The sequence below is a fragment of the Lithobates pipiens genome, unplaced genomic scaffold, assembly GCF_037356315.1.
Source record: "Lithobates pipiens isolate NorthernLeopardFrog02 unplaced genomic scaffold, aLitPip1_a1.2 Scaffold_18, whole genome shotgun sequence".
NCBI lineage: Eukaryota > Metazoa > Chordata > Amphibia > Anura > Ranidae > Lithobates > Lithobates pipiens.
The window spans coordinates 342,366,820-342,383,139 of NW_027507758.1; the positions used below are offsets into that span (position 1 = coordinate 342,366,820).

At 40.7% G+C, this 16,320-nt stretch overlaps 1 protein-coding gene across 2 annotated transcripts in view; it reads right to left on the minus strand.

Annotated features, from left to right (window-relative positions):
- RIMS1 (regulating synaptic membrane exocytosis 1) overlaps positions 1-16,320 on the minus strand; it is a 460,575-nt gene that overhangs the window by 259,701 nt on the left and 184,554 nt on the right. For both annotated transcript variants that reach the window (XM_077487395.1, XM_077487390.1), the window contains 2 exons: positions 12,302-12,427; positions 11,246-11,308 (listed from right to left, as the gene is read on the minus strand). In XM_077487395.1, coding sequence (XP_077343521.1) covers positions 11,246-11,308; positions 12,302-12,427 — 189 coding nt within the window. The remainder of the gene's footprint in view (positions 1-11,245; positions 11,309-12,301; positions 12,428-16,320) is intronic.

Genomic DNA, 16,320 nt, shown 5'->3' on the forward strand with positions numbered 1-16,320 from the left:
GTTACTGTGTTACAGACCCACTCCTCCACAATTTCCCCCTGCCAAACACACAAAAGGACTTCTTGTTAAACCTGACATTTAAAAAATGAAAAACAAAATGATGTGCAGCCCCCCCCCCCCCCCCCACAATTCATACAAGGCCTTTTGGGTCTGGTATGGATTCTTATATACAAAGAGTAAAGAGACAACAGATAAAAGGTTTTTAGCCTCCCCAATATCAGCATGATGCATCCCCTTCCTTTCCAGGCTATTTTTCAGTTTCAAGGCTGTAAAGTTTGACTGACAATTACTCTGCCATGCACTAGCTAAATTCATTTTATATAATACTTAAACACAGCTTTTGTTTTTGTGGTATTCATTATCCATTGGTAACAAATTGCATAAAATCCTGTTTCCCTTATTTTCTATAGGGGGTGGGGTGTTTTATTCACACGTGTACAAGCTGGAGGGGGCTGGCACATGAACATTTCAACAAGGACATTTTTAAATGATAGATAAAAAAGATAATGTTAGTCATGAGGTGGTTAATAAAAAGTCACTTTAGCAGAATGCCTTACTGTTTTTCTATATTAACAGATTGTAATTCCAGCCTTAGCTACTGCATTCCCTTTCCTAAATCCCTAGCCTACCACTTACTTAGTCTCACCTCCCTCTTCATGGTACACCTTCAACTCCATGTTACATTATGACCTTCTGTGTACCAGATCTGCCCTCAAGTTCTAGTTATGTTGTGTTTATGTATGTGAAGTGTGTGTCTGCATACCCTCATCTCTCATGCAGCAACAACAAAGCCTCCCACAAGTCCCCACCATCTTCTGTACCTGGCGGTGTTTACCTTGTGATCGCTGGTAGTGGTTCACAGTGATAGCAAGGTACAAAGCCTTTGAGTGGTTCTTTTCATTTTGAGTGAGTTTCGCTCTGTCCAATGATAGCCTGATCGCAGGCATTGTGTGTACAACTAGCATGCACACATGCTGTAACCAGAAGGGCATTTAAAACATCCATTCAGAGTAAAAGCTCCCCCAATCGGCCTTTTAACTATAGGAAGGTTAAAGTGTCACTAAACACATATCATAAAAAACTATCAATAAATGCTATATTATATGCTATTCATACTCACTCACTAGTCACTATGGGATTTGTTTTCTGTAGTCCGCAAAAAAAACTGGTTTATGCTACTGTTTTCTGTCTCTTTCTTCTGTTCATGTCCCCAATAAATAAAAAGGGGGGGGGGGGGATTGAGACTGTAAATGAGGCATACATATGGTAATATGTGCCGCCACCCCTGGATTAATGAAATATGAAAAGGAAGTTGGGACCTTGTGTGAGGCAAATGGCAATTGAACAAGGTAATACATACATGGTGACTTAATGAGTTTATTAACATAAAGAGGGTATAGAAGTGCACTCAGTATGGAATACATTAAAAGCCACTACATATATGTGAATGGTGAGTAAAGTACAATCCATGAACACATAAAATATGAGTACAAATACATAATCCAAATAGTTCATAATACACAAATTTTAAAAACAAAATAGAAGCACATTCCAGTTGCCAATGTATGGAGTGTAAGGAAACGAGTAGGATATTTTCCATCCCCCTTTTCTTTGATGCTGCAGTTCTTATCAGAACTTATCGGTATCTAGATATATTTTTTACAGACTCTCCAATTTTATATGTTCATGGACTGTACTTTACTCAACATTCACATATATGTAGTGGCATTTAATATATTTCATACTGAGTGTGATTCTATACCCCCTTTATGTTAATAAACTGATTGTCACCATGTATGTATTACCTTGTTCAATTGCCATTTGCCTCACACCAAGTCCAAAACTTCCTTTTCATATTTCATGTCCCCAATGCAGTCTGGGATTTTGCAGAGCAGTGTTGGCAGCTAATACACATACTCAGTTTTCACTGGGTTTCTATGCTGAGCATGTCCTCCCCATCACATCTGGGCAGCCCATGTGGCTATAGCGTTACACATGTGGGCATATACACAGTGGTAAATGACAGCCAACAACTCCATCCCTCTTCCTTTATGCCCACTAACAAGATAAACACAATGGGGGTGCGATATTACATCTTGATTGATGGAGGTTTCTCCTCCCTCTTATTCTAAGATACAGGCTGGAGGGCGTGACACAGCCTGTGACTGGCAGAAATTCGCCCACACCATGTTATTGCCAAAAATAATAAAGAATTGAATACAAATATAGATTTGTATGATGATTAAAAACTGTTTTTTGATATTATTTATTTTTACTCTGTACACCTAAGGCTGTTTTATTTATTTTGAACATGTGACCAGCAACAGAGGACTAGAAGCTCCTCCTGCATGTTTCCCTGCAGAGAGGCTGGCAAGAGCTGGGACAGCTGTATATAGATTAGGAAAAAAAAGGTACCAAGTTTTTTTTTTATTGTTAAAATAATTACAGTGCCATCATCCATATACAAAAAAAGGAACAATGTAAATTAAATAGTCTGTGTTTAGTATTATTTTAATGAACAATCTCTTGTTTTCTATTGTTGCAAAAATAGTAACATGCTTTGTTTTAATTGCTGAATTTTAATAGTGTAAAAGGTTAATTATGCCAGTGTTTCCGAAATCTTAACTTCAAAGACAACTAACAGGTTATGTTTGAAAACGTCTAATAAGCTGCACACCAATGTTAGTCACAATTTATGGGTACTATAATTTGAACGGTGAAGATGGGAAGAGAACTGGGAAACTGGCCTCTCTGTGGTAATTGAGGAACATCACTTGACATCACTAATGGAGCTAGGGAGGAGGTGGAATCCTTATGGGTAGAGCTCCGAAGGGATGAAACTAAGGGGAAAATAATACTGGGATTATGCTATAGGCCCCCTAACCTGAGGGAGGAAGGGGAGACAGATCTCATATCACAATTTGGATTAGCAGCAAGGATGGGAAGTGTTATCATAATGGGGGATTTTAATTATCCAGACATAGACTGGGCCGAGGGAACCACGCATTCATCCAAGGCTCACAGTTCCCAAACGTCTTGCAGGACAATTTGATGGGTCAGATGGTAGACGCACCAACTAGAAATAAAGCGTTACTGGATCTACCGATTACCAACAATACAGACCTGATCATGGATGTGGAAATACGGGGAAATTTAGAAAACAGCGATCACAGGTCAATTGGCTTCGGTATAAATCACACAAATAGGAAACATAAGGGAAATACAAAGACACTTAATTTCAAAAGAGCCAACTTCCCTAAACTATGAACCTTGCTAGAGCATATAAATTGGGATAAAATCTTAGGAACAAAGAACATGGAGGAGAGATGGGTTCGCTTTAAGAGCATATTAAATAAGGGCATTAGCCAGTGCATCCCATTGGGTAATAAATTTAAAAGAGCAAACCAAAGTCCTGGGTGGCTTAACACCAATGTAAAAATGCATATAAAAGCAAAAGAGAAGGCCTTCAAAAAATACAAGGTTGAGGGATCAAAAAATGTAAGGGTGTAATTTGGACGGCTAAGATAGAACACAAAAGACACATAGCGGAGGAGACCAAAAAAATCCCAAGTATATAAACAGTAAAAAAGGAAGGACAGACCATATTGGCCCCATAAAGAATGAGGAAGGACGTCTGGTTACAAAGGATTGGGAAGATAGCTAGGTCTTGAATTTATTCTTCTCCTCAGTCTTCATGAGGGAATCGGGGTGCTTCAGTAACCAAAACTGCTTATGCAGTGTTCATCCTTGTGACACATCACAGGAAGCACCCTCATGGCTAACAGAGGACAGAATCAGAATTAGACTTGGGAAACATAACTTTAATAAATCACTGGGACCAGATGGCTTGCACCCAAGGGTACTTAGGGAACTTTTACTGACAGTTTACTGACTGGAATGGTACCAGCAGATTGGAGAAAAGCCAATGTAGCACCAATATTTAAAAAGGGCCCAAAATACATCCCTGGGAATTACAGACCAGTTAGCCTAACATCAGTAGTATGTAAACTCTTGGAGGGGATGATAAGGTTCTATATACAAGATTTTAGTAAAGAGAATGGTATCATTAGCAGTAATCAGCATGGATTCATGAAGAATTGTTCTTGCCAAACCAGTCTATTAACCTTCTATGAGGAGGTGAGATGTCATCTAGATAAAGGAAGGCCCGTAGACGTGGTGTATCTGGATTTTGAAAAAGCATTTGACACAGTTCCCAATAAACATTTACGGTACAAAATAAGGTCCGCCAGTCTTTTAACCTTCTATGAGGAGGTGAGTTGCCATCTAGATAAAGGAAGGCCCATAGACATGGTGTATCTGGATTTTGCAAAAGCATTTAACATAGTTCCCCATAAATGTTTACGGTACAAAATAAGGTCCGTTGGCATGGAACATAGGGTGACTACATGGATTTAAAACTGGCTACAAGGGTGAGTTCAGAGGGTGGTGATAAATGGGGACTACTCGGAATGGGCAGGGTTCTGTGCAGGGACCAATCCTGTTTAATTTGTTCATAAATGACCTGGAGGATGGGGTAAACCATTCAATCTCTGTATTTGCGGATGATACTAAGCAAAGCAGGGCAATAACTTCTCTGCAAGATGTGGAAACCGTGCAAAAATATCTGAACAAATTAATGGGCTGGGCAACTACATGGCACATGAGGTTTAATGTAGAAAATTGTAAAATAATGCATTTGGGTGGCAAAAATATGAATGCAATCTATACACTGGGAGGAGAACCTCTGGGGGAATCTAGGATAGAAAAGGACCTGGGGGTCCTAGTAGATGATAGGCTCACCAATGGCATGCAATGCCAAGCTGCTGCTAACAAAGCAAACAAAATATTAGAATGCATTAAAAATGGGATTAATTCCGGAGATAAAATGATAATTCTCCCACTCTACAAGACTCTGATCTGGCCGCACCCAGAGTATGCTGTCCAGTTCTGGACACCAGTCCTCAGGAAGGATGTACTGGAAATGGAGTGAGTACAAAGAAGGGCAACAAAGCTAATAAAGGGTCTGGAGGATATTAGTTATGAGGAAAGGTTGCGAGTTCTGAACTTATTCTCTCTGGAGAAGAGACGCTTGAGATGGGATATGATTTCAATATACAAATACCATACTGGTGACCCCACAATAGGGACAAAACTTTTTTGTGGAAGGGAGTTTAACAAAACTCATGGCCACTCATTAAAATTAGAAGAAAAGAGGTTTAACCTTAAACTCGTAGAGGGTTCTTTACTGTAAGAGTAGTATGTGGAATTCCACAGGCTGTGGTGTCAGCAGGGGGCATCGATAGTTTCAAGAAACTATTAGATAAGCACCTGAACATACAGGGATATGCAATGTAATACTGACATATAAACACACACATAGGTTGGACTTGATGGACTTGTGTCTTTTTTCGACCTCACCCACTATGTAACTATGTAACAGACAATAAAACATTGAGCCTGACTGTTAAAAAATACAATTACAATTATTTACAGTATTTTAATTGGAAGGTAAAATATTCATTTCAAACTGTACTTAGCTGAAAATGAAGTGCAACTTTATTTCAAGATTTGGCTTGCATTGCATAGGAAATAAGGAAATGTCTCATTGTTGGGGCACTTTTTTTTAAATTTATTGCTATACTGCAGGTTACACAAAAAAAATAGCTTTATTACTTCTTCTCAAAATAATTGCCTCAAGATCCTAGAGTTTCTAAGTTGCTATTCAAAGATGTTCCATGTTAAAAACTGTAGCATCAGGTTTTACAAAACCTCTTCTGGTTCTCATAATTAATTATTTATTTAAACATAAACTTACTAGTGGAACAATTCTGTTTCAGGGTTTTCGTTTCAAAGTCAAATTCAGAGTTGTACAAGCAGCACCATCATCCTTATCTTCTCCAGATTTAAACCTTTTAGAATAACAAACCTTGACTTCACCCACTGTCTTACTATAGCTACTGTATCTTCTGAAACCAAAATACTAAACAGTCCCATAATAGTCATTGTTTTTAATTCTGACAAGCAAGAAGTAAGGATGATCTGAAAGTCTAATTCTAAGACAATTACTTACGGTATTTATCATTGTCTCAATCATGAATCAATTTTCCCCAAGCTACAATACAGAATGGAAATTGCACTGAAAAAATTACTGGTTGAAAAAGTTTGAAACTGAGCGGTTGCTTTGTGGTAATCTACTCCTGCTCTTACTTCTACATTATAATGGATTTGAGTTAATTTTACTTAACGCAGTTTGAACTAATTATGTATATGATTTTACTAAATGCATACAATCCTAGTTTTAAAATAAATATTTGATACATGAGAAATAATTCTTGCAGCACCATGTGATATGTAATGAGAGAGCAGATCAGAAGATTGTTTGGCTGGCTTTGTGTGGTTGACTCTCCACATAGTGCCCTGTGAGAGGAGGAGGGGTCACTGTTTTGACTCATTCGCGCGTGTGTAAATTTTAACTTCAGAAATTGATCTGTGTAAAAAATAGGATTTTTATAACAGCTTACCTGTAAAATCCTTTTCTTGGAGTACATCATGGGACATAGAGCATCATAGTAATAACTATGTGGGTTATAGGCCACCTTTAGATGAATGGACACTGGTATAACCAAAAAGGAAACAGGAGATGCCCCTCCCTATATAACCCCTCCCATAGCGGGAGTATCTCAATTTTTGTAGCAAAGAAATATATACACATATCCCAATAAGAGGGGAGGGACCTGTGTGATGTACTCCAAGAAAAGGATTTTACAGGTAAGCTATTATAAAAATCCTATTTTCTTTATCGTACATCACGGGACACAGCGCACCACAGTAATAACTATATGGGATGTCCCAAAGCAATGCTACCTGAGGGGAGGGAGACACAAAGAAAATAGCCACCGCCAGGCGTGAGGACCTATACTGCTGCCTGCAGCACACTGCCTGAAGGCAGTGTCCTCCTGCCATCTTACATCTATTTGATAGAATCTCGTGAATGTATGTACTGATGACCAAGTAGCGGCCTTGCAAACCTGAGCTACAGAGGCTTGGTGATGCACTGCCCATGAAGCACTGACTGCCCTGGGATCACTAATAATCTACTCTGGGTGCAAGTGGATCCCTTGTTCTCGCCACAAAGTTTTCCAACTTCTTGTTGAACCTGGACGCCAAAAGATCTATCTCCGGCGTACCCCATCTTTGGCATATGGCCAAAAAGACTTCAGGATGTAGAGACCATTCTCTGGGCAACAACTGTTGACAGCTCAGAAAATCTGCCTGCCAATTTTCCACTTCTGGACTGTAAACTGCAGATAGGCAAGGAACATGTTTCTCTGCCCAAGACAGAATATGGTCCACTCCCCTTTGGGCAGCGTGGCTTCTAGTGCCTCCTTGGTGATCGACGATGCCACAGCAGCGGCCTATATCTGATTGTATCCTGACAGGAGCATTCAGCAACCTAGACGTCCAGGCTATTAGAGCCAGACGTACTGCCCAAATCTCAAAAGAAGCTACTATCTTCCCTAGTAATCTCATGCAAAGGCAAATGGAAGGACCCTTCTTTGCCTTGATCGTCTGGACCAACTCTTTTAGTGCGTTGACCTTTGCCCTGAGGCAAGAACACCCTTTCCTGGGTTGCGTCTATGACCAGGCCCAAATACTGCAGCCTTCTTACCGGCTGTAAGGATGATTTCTCTAGATTGAGAATCCAACCCAGGTGTCTCAGATAACTGACTGTTCTGGACACACCTTGATTTGCCTTGCTATTGACTGATCTACCAGGAGCAGGTCGTCTAAGTATGCTATTACTGCTATACCCTGGCCCCTTAGTCTTGCTAGTACTGGGGCTAAAACTTTTGCAAACAGTGGCTAACCCAAAAAGCAAGGCCACGAACTGAAACTTCTGGTGAGCGGGAAATATCGGCACATGTAGATATGCATCCTTAATATCTATGGATGCTAGAACCTCTCCTCCCCATAGGGTGGAAACAACTGACCGAATTGACTCCATTCGAAAGGAGCGGATATTTAGGAAGTGAATCAAATTTCTGAGATCCATAATGGGTCTGACATCTCCATTCGGTTTTGGGACCGTAAAGAGGTTTGAAAAAACCTCAAAACTTGCTCTTCTGTGGGGATTTGTATGATCACCCCCTGAGCCAGTAATCGGTCTGCGCCCGAAACAGAGATTGCCTTTTCCGTGGATCTTTGGGAACATTTGACTTCAGAAAACGAGACGGTGGAAATTCCCAAAATTCTAGTTTGTACCCTAGAGTTACCGTGGAGATGACCCATCTGTCCTGAATTTCCTCTTGCCAGACTTCTGAGAAGTCTTCCCCCCACCCCCTTTTGTGCTTGGGCTTGACCCTGAGGTTTTCCTCTAGAGTCTGAGGGTGGAGGCCATCGCCACTGCCTAGAGGTAGATGCCCCTGGTGCAGGAGAAAGAGTCTGCTTAAACGAAGGGTGTTTATTCCTTCACTTAACTGGCAAGAGAGTCCTTTTCCAACTTGAAATCTTTTGGATGTATTTGTCCAAATCATCCCCAAATAGCCAATCCCCATGAAAAGGAGATCCAGTCAGGAGCCTTTTGCATGGTGCTTCGGCCGACCAATTTTTTAACCACAGGATCCTACGCATGTGTACTAGCACAAGGTGGGACGCCTGGTGAATATGATCTTTAATGGCGTCTATGGCAAAACATAATGCTCTTGGCATTTCGGACAAATCCCGGGCTTGCTGTACAGGAAGCTCCTTAAGGGCCTGTCTAAACTGGTTCTTTAGTGATTGACAGATGCCTATTGCTACTACTGCAGGCTTAGTAACCGCACCTGCCAAAGAAAAGGAGGATTTTAACAAGAATTTCAACCTTTTATCTGTTGGATCCTTAAGCATTTATGCATTGTCTACTGGACAAGTTAGACTTTTATTCACACTGGAAATAGCAGCGTCAACTGCTGGTACATTACGTCTTTTGGTGAATTTCTCCTCCATGTGCGATAGAGTACTGTGAATCTCTTTGGAGGGAGAAAATGCTTATCCAGGAGATCCCATTCAGCATAAATAAGCTGTTCTAGTAATGCATGAACAGGAAACACATGCAAAGGCTGTGAATGTTTTAAGGAACCCAAAGAAGAAACTGAACTTTCAGCTGACTCTGTTGATTTCCTAAAGAGACTGTAGCAGCAATTTCTCAGATTGTGAAAAATGGTGTTCATCCACCGTTGTTTCCTCTGCAGAGTAGTAAACGGTTTGTCTTTCCTCCTGATCTCCTGAGGGAAACACCTCATCCTCTACCCACTGTTCCCCTGGTAAAAGGTCTAAGGTGGGGAGGGGGATCTATAATGCTTCCTATCCTTTTGGATGCAGGATGCGATTAAAGCCGCTAATCTTCAGGCATCTTCAGTCATGTATACAGGGGCTGAGATGTGAGAAGCAGCTTGCCTACCAACTGGTTCCAATGACTCACCCTGGCTTGCCACCTCTGGTATTTCAGGAGAAGATGAAAATTTAGGGCAGCCTCCGCACCCCCTGGGGGGGGGGGGGGGTAGAGGGGGAGTACAAACTACTGTTGTACCTCCCAGCCCCTTAGTTCTCCCAGGGGGGAAATGCTGTATTTAGCAAATCTTTTCCCTTATGAGGATCCCCCTGATATATGCTAGCGGCCGAGACCACACACATGCTGTTAACTGGGACACAGAGCTGAACTGAGAGGCAACGTACCAAGATATGTGCATTTTATTCCCTCTAGTGGAGACTTAAGGCATGCCAACATTTTACTCAAGGAAGAAAAGCCATAGATGGACTTTTTATAGTTCCTAGGCTTCTTCCCTTACCTTATCCTCACTGCAGGATACTGCTGTGACAGACAGATCCAGACTTCACCCATCACGGTAGGCTGCATTAGCAAACCTTCAAGGACCGGGTCCCTTTTTATCGGGGTTCCACTCCATTGGACTTGTATAGCATCCCGCCAGGAAAATCTTTAGGTAATGTGAGCATGACCAAAGCCCTGAGTACCAGGGTCCAGCCCTGCAAGGAGAGGCGTTACAGGCAAAACCTCATTCTTCCTATACGAGGCCCGGGTACCATCCACTTTGGCCTCAGTTTCACTTTGGATGGATCCGGTCTCTGAATGCTATTTAAATCCAGCAAGGATCCCTCCAGTGGAGCTCCTCAGAGCACATCTTCACTCGTAACCAACACCTTAGACACTAGTGAAAAAACTGAGATACTCCCGGTATGGGAGGGGTTATATAGGGAGGGGCATTTCCTGTTTCCCTTTTGGTTATATCAGTGTCTATTCACCTAAAGGTGGCTTATAACCCACATAGTTATTACTATGCTGCTCTGTGTCCCCTGATGTACGATTACGAAACACGTTTTTGAAGCACATGGTAAAGAGAAAGTGAAAAATACATTAAATGGGGTCTGAAGCTCCACCTGCTGGCAGGACTAAAACTACATAGTATTACCTGCAAATTTAATATTTACTTGACTAAAAAGAAATTTTAAATATGTTTACATTTGTTTTTTTTAGTCCTGGTCATACTAAATAACATTAAAATAAATTACATTTTTAATAAACCAATATATATTCCCTTTAAAGCAAATGATATAAGGAACCAATGCTTGAAACATCAATAATTTGTAAGATGTTATCAAAGTTGATGGAAAAATTGTATACATACAAAATTTATTTTGGTTAGGGAAGGATATCTTGCCATACACCAGATGATTTAAGCTAATTGGTGGTGGTGTATTGTTATCTTGCAACAAAATAGTAAGACACTAAACTAAATTCCTGTTTGATAGAAGCAGGTACTTTTAGACTATAAAGACTAAGCATAATTGAGCTTATTTGATGCAATCTTGTAACAGAACTTATTGAAATAGGGCTGTAATGAGGAAAAATATCTCTGACACCTCCTACCTCCTTCCAAGACGGCCCCGCTGACTTCTGGGTTTTAATAACATGGAGTAAACAAACATGCCCCACTTCACCTACTAAACATGTAGTAAAGGTCAGCCACTTCAAAAATAATGAAGCCAAAGGATCATTTAAATAGACCTGAAAGATGTACCTTGAGTGGGGAGGGGAAAGGGAAGGTCAATATATTTCTCTTGGCTGATTCCTTTCATTGAATGATTTGTATATGAGCTCAAACACTGAACTGTATTGTAGAACACTGCATATTACCATAAGAAAATATATTCAGCTATAAATTCATAATAAACTGCAAGTTCACAATACCTGATAGTATGTAGACACTCAGCACTTCGGCCACGTTTTGCTCTGGGCAGCATAAGAAGCTCACTGTCAAAAACAGAATTTTTAATTAGCTAGCAAATGGAAAAAAAAAAACAGTTCATACTACAACCAAATGAAAAAAAACAGTTCATGCTACAACCATCACAGGCAACTTTGCATAGTTTAAAAAGACTATAGGGGTTGATCTACTAAAGGCAAACAGACTGTTCATTTTGCAAGGGAATCTTCCCCAGAGCTTAGTGAATGTGGTGCAATTTTAATTTGTAAAAAAATACCCAATCATGTGCAAGGAAAGGAAAAGCATTTTTGCTTGAACTTGATTGGATGATGGAAGTCAGCAGAGCTTCACCTCTTTCACTAAGCTCTGCTGAAAATTTCCTTGCATAGTGCGATTTCTCCTACAAAGTGAACAGTCTATTTACCTTTTGGAAAGGTAAACCCCAATGTCGCCTGCCCATTCAGAGCAAAGTGGCAGTGCCTGCTGATAGCCCACTACCCCAGCAAGGTATACTTATATCAATCTCTGGGCATTGGGGAACATGTGACTTTACCCATTTGACTGTGTTGGTGAGCGGCCAATTGCCAGATCTGAACACTGTGGATTGTGGGGGAGAGGGGGCAGTGACATCATTCACCAGAGTAAGTTATGACACCATCCAACACTGAAGCAAACATAAAGGTGCACTCCTACAGTGGGGAGGTGGTTGGGTAGTGCTGATTAATAAGTATACCTTACAGAGGGGTAAATGGCCTGAATGAGCAAGTGACAATATAATCTTAAGCCTTGCTGGATGTGTACATTTAATTGACTTTTCAGTAGGGCAGGGTGAGCCATTGGATCAATATTTAAGATATGTTTCGAACAGCTAAAACACACATTACATTCATTGTGAATTAATAATATATAAAATTATGTGGTGACTCACACTAATTTCATGTAGAACAGGGTAAATTGCATTATGAGAAAGAGTGTTGGAAAAGGCAAATCCTCTCCATTAATACAGGCCTACATATCTTAGAGCTGCTGTGCAGACATACCTATCTTGATCAGATAAATACTGACTGTCCGAGTCCCTGGACCTGTGAGTAACTGGACTGCGGGAGGCATCATGGTGTCTTGTTGGAGAACGTGATCGTCTCATTTGATGAATTTCATCCAGACTCCTGGAATTGGCCAACAAGAGCAAGTTAAGTGTAAATTTACTATAAGAATGCCAACTGTACAGAACTTTTACCAATTTTTTAAAGCTGTCTCTGGTAAATCCCCCAAAAAAAATACCCCTGGCTTTACAATCCAGAATTTTTTTTTGTTTTTGTATCCTTTTGTGCTTCTATATGGCTATAGTATAGTCTTATTAGATCTCTGGGATTTTAACTTCCTGGCCAGCCTATAGCAAAATGATAGCTAGGCGGGATTCTCACCGATACAGGTGGATGTCATGTAACATCCTCCCGGATCGCACCTCATGCACACCCACAGGGCCACACTACGGCATGATCAGTCACCATAATCCACCAGACACAGCCCATGAATGATCACAGTACCGGCCCACTGCCGGTACCATGTGACCGCTGTAACCATTCACAGCAGGTCACATGACAGTTGTAAACAATGGATGGCTTCCTTTCAAGCCATCCATTGCGTACAATTGTGTTGCTAGCTGTGAGTTTTCAGAGTGATCACATAGTATAGACTGAGACAATCACAGCTCATCTGTGCCATGTGATCAGCTGTAGCCAATCAGTGCTAATCACAACAAAACAAACTGAATGAATCAATTTCATTCAGTAAGATGCTTGCTTATAGCAATGAAATGTGTAAAAAAACTGCTGATCACATTCCCGGAGTAGTAAAATGTTACTATGTTACATTACTCTAAGTGTGTAAGGCCCCTTTCACACTGGAGCGGGAGGTGAGTCAGATTTTCAACGCTATTCTGCCGCTAACGGTGGGCGGTTTTACCCCCGCTAGCGGCCGAGATGCGCTTTGCCAGTGGTATAGCCGCAGTGCCCCATTGATTTCAATGGGCAGGAGCGGTAGAGGAGCGGTGTATACACCGCTCCTTCACCGCTCCAAAGATGCTGCTAGCAGGACTTTTTTTACCGTCCTGCTAGCGTACTGCTCCATTGTGAAAGCCCTTGAGGCTTTCACACTAGAGACACAGCAGCGACTGTTACAGGTCAGTTGGCAGGCACTATTTTTTAGCGCAATAGCGCCTGCAAAATGACCCAGTGTGAAAGGGGTCTTACTGTCACCATTCAGTGTTCCTGATCCCCACCACACCAGTTATAGGATGATGCTGTACTGCTCTGGTGACAGTAGGTAAAAATTATTATTATTTTTTAAATTTCTTCCTTTTCCAAAAAATTATGACAAAAAATTACAACTTCAAAAAACTCGCCATAGCCCTACCATTGTACAAGGCCACTTATCTGTCTAGGGTGTGTGGTAAGAACTTCCATAAAATGTGGAATATCTGGATGGAGTCTTCAGGTACAAATGCAGATTCTCTGGACGAATAATGAGTTTCAGACTTTACGATTTGTACCCCCTTAGGTTGCAGAACTTTGTGTTTCTGCCACACAGGGTGGACGATACTGGGTGACTGGGTTCTGGGAGAGAGGGCATCTCATTACTAAGTCTGCCACTGAAGATTGCCGTGAAAAACTCCTGTACCTCAATTTGTATAGATGGATTGAGCGTACAGCTCTTGGTTGTTTTAGGAAGTTTTAGTCTTGCTTTTATTGTTTTAGTTTTTGTTTCTTTTGTGTCTCCAAGCCTAGGTATGTCCAAGAGGCTCTGTTTTGTCATCTACAATTAAAACTACTATAAAAAAAAATTTACAAAAAAAAAGACTCGCCATGCCTCTTACAAAATACCTTGTACTGTCTACATTCCAAAAATGGGTTATTTGGAGGATGTCTGTACTGTCCTGACATTTTTGGGCCTCAAGAAATTAGATAGGCCGTCAGTACAACAGGATTGATCAATTTTACAGATATATACCATAGTTTGTGGACTGTATAACTTTCACACAAACTAAATAATATATGCGGATTTGGTTTATTTTCACCTAAGAAATGTAGCAGAATACATTTTGGCTGAAATTTATGAAGAACAATTATTTATTTGAAAACTTTTATAACAGAAACAAAGAAAAACTAATTTTGTTTTCCAACTTTTCTGCCTTTTTTCATTTATTTAGCAAAACCTGAAAAACCCAGTGGTGATTAAATACCACCAAAAGAAAGTTCTAGTTTTGTGAACAAAATAATAAAAATTTTGTTTAGGTACAGTGTTGCATTACTGCACAATTGTCATTCAGAGTGTGACAGCGAGGAAAGCTGAAAACTGGCCTGGGAAGGAAAGGGGTAAAAGTTCCCTGTATTGAAGTGGATAAATACCAAAGACTGCAGTGTATTCTAAATGTCTGCTAACAATATAAGATTGACAGTACAGTGACTGTATGAATGCAGCATAGGACACTTTTGGAAAAGATAAGCATCCAGTCTTAGAGAGTGATTGGGGCTTCAACAGTCCTTTCTGGGCATAATCCATGATAGGATAATAGTGCAATGGTTAATGTAGAAGCCTATGGTTGGTAGGAGGGTGGTCTGGACTATTTGTGGTGTTCTATGTGTGCCAATGTTGTCATATTTTTATTGTGGTTTAGTACATTTACTTATTCATTTTTTTACCATTAAAAATGTTGTCATAGTGGTTGGTGTAGTGTATGTCTATTTATTCATTTTGTTACATGCTTTGACCCATATGTAACCAACTTTGCTTGCTTTTGCAGACACCAATGTTTTTGTAACCATAGCCTCTCCTTTAAGAATGTAAGTGCTTGTTCTTCATGTCTTCTACAATATCATTTTGCACAACTATATATAATGGATATACATGCAGTGCATTCCTAAAGTATTCAGACCCCTTTCACTTTTTTCAATTTTGTAGGCTGCTACTACAGTTGTTTAAATTCATTTTTACCTCATTAATCTACACTCAGTACCCCATAATGAAGTGAAAACAAAATTTCAGAAATGTCTGAATTGACTAAAAACTGAAATATCACACGTACTTAAGTATTCAGACCCTTTCCTCCGTACTTTGCTGAAGCACCTATCGCAACCATTACAGGCGCAAGTCCTTTTGGGTAGGATGTGACAAGCTTTGCTCACTTAGACTTGGGGTTTTTCTACCATCCTTCTTTGCAAATCCTCTCAAGCTCAGGATGAGGACTGTCAGTGGGCAGCCATTATGGAGGCCTCTGTGCTCTTGAAAACCTTCAGTGCAACAAATTTTTATGTAGCCTTCCCCAGATTTGCACCTTGCAATAATCCTACCTCTGAGCTCTGCGGGCAGTTCCTTTGACCTTATGGCTTTTCCTCAGATACAGTATATTGTCAGCTGTGAGGTCTTTTATAGAGAGGAGTGTGCCTTTACCATATCTTAACAACTGTTAGAAGCCTTCCTTATTTTAATATCTAATATTTGCTTATTAAATTACTAACATATGCATGAGGGTATTGGATATTAATAGAATAACTGAGTTGCTATATTTTTATTTCTTCTAGATTATACAATATACTTATGTTACCGTATATACTCGAGTATAGGCCGACCCGAATATAAGCCGAGGCCCCCAATTTACCCCCCAAAAAACTGGCAAACTTATTGACTCGTGTATAAGCCGAGGGTGAGACATGCCTGTCCATCCCTGTGTGTGTGTCCGTCCATCCCTGTGTGTCCGTCCATCCCTGTGTGTCCGTCCATCCCTGTGTGTGTGTCCGTCCATCCCTGTGTGTCCGTCCATCCCTGTGTGTCCGTCCATCCATCCCTGTGTGTGTGTGTGTCCATCCATCCATCCATCCCTGTGTGTGTGTGTGTCCATCCATCCATCCATCCCTGTGTGTGTGTGTCTCCATCCATCCATCCATCCCTGTGTGTGTGTGTCCATCCATCCATCCATCCCTGTGTGTGTGTGTCTCCATCCATCCATCCATCCCTGTGTGTGTGTGTCTCCATCCATCCATCCCTGTGTGTGTGTGTCTCC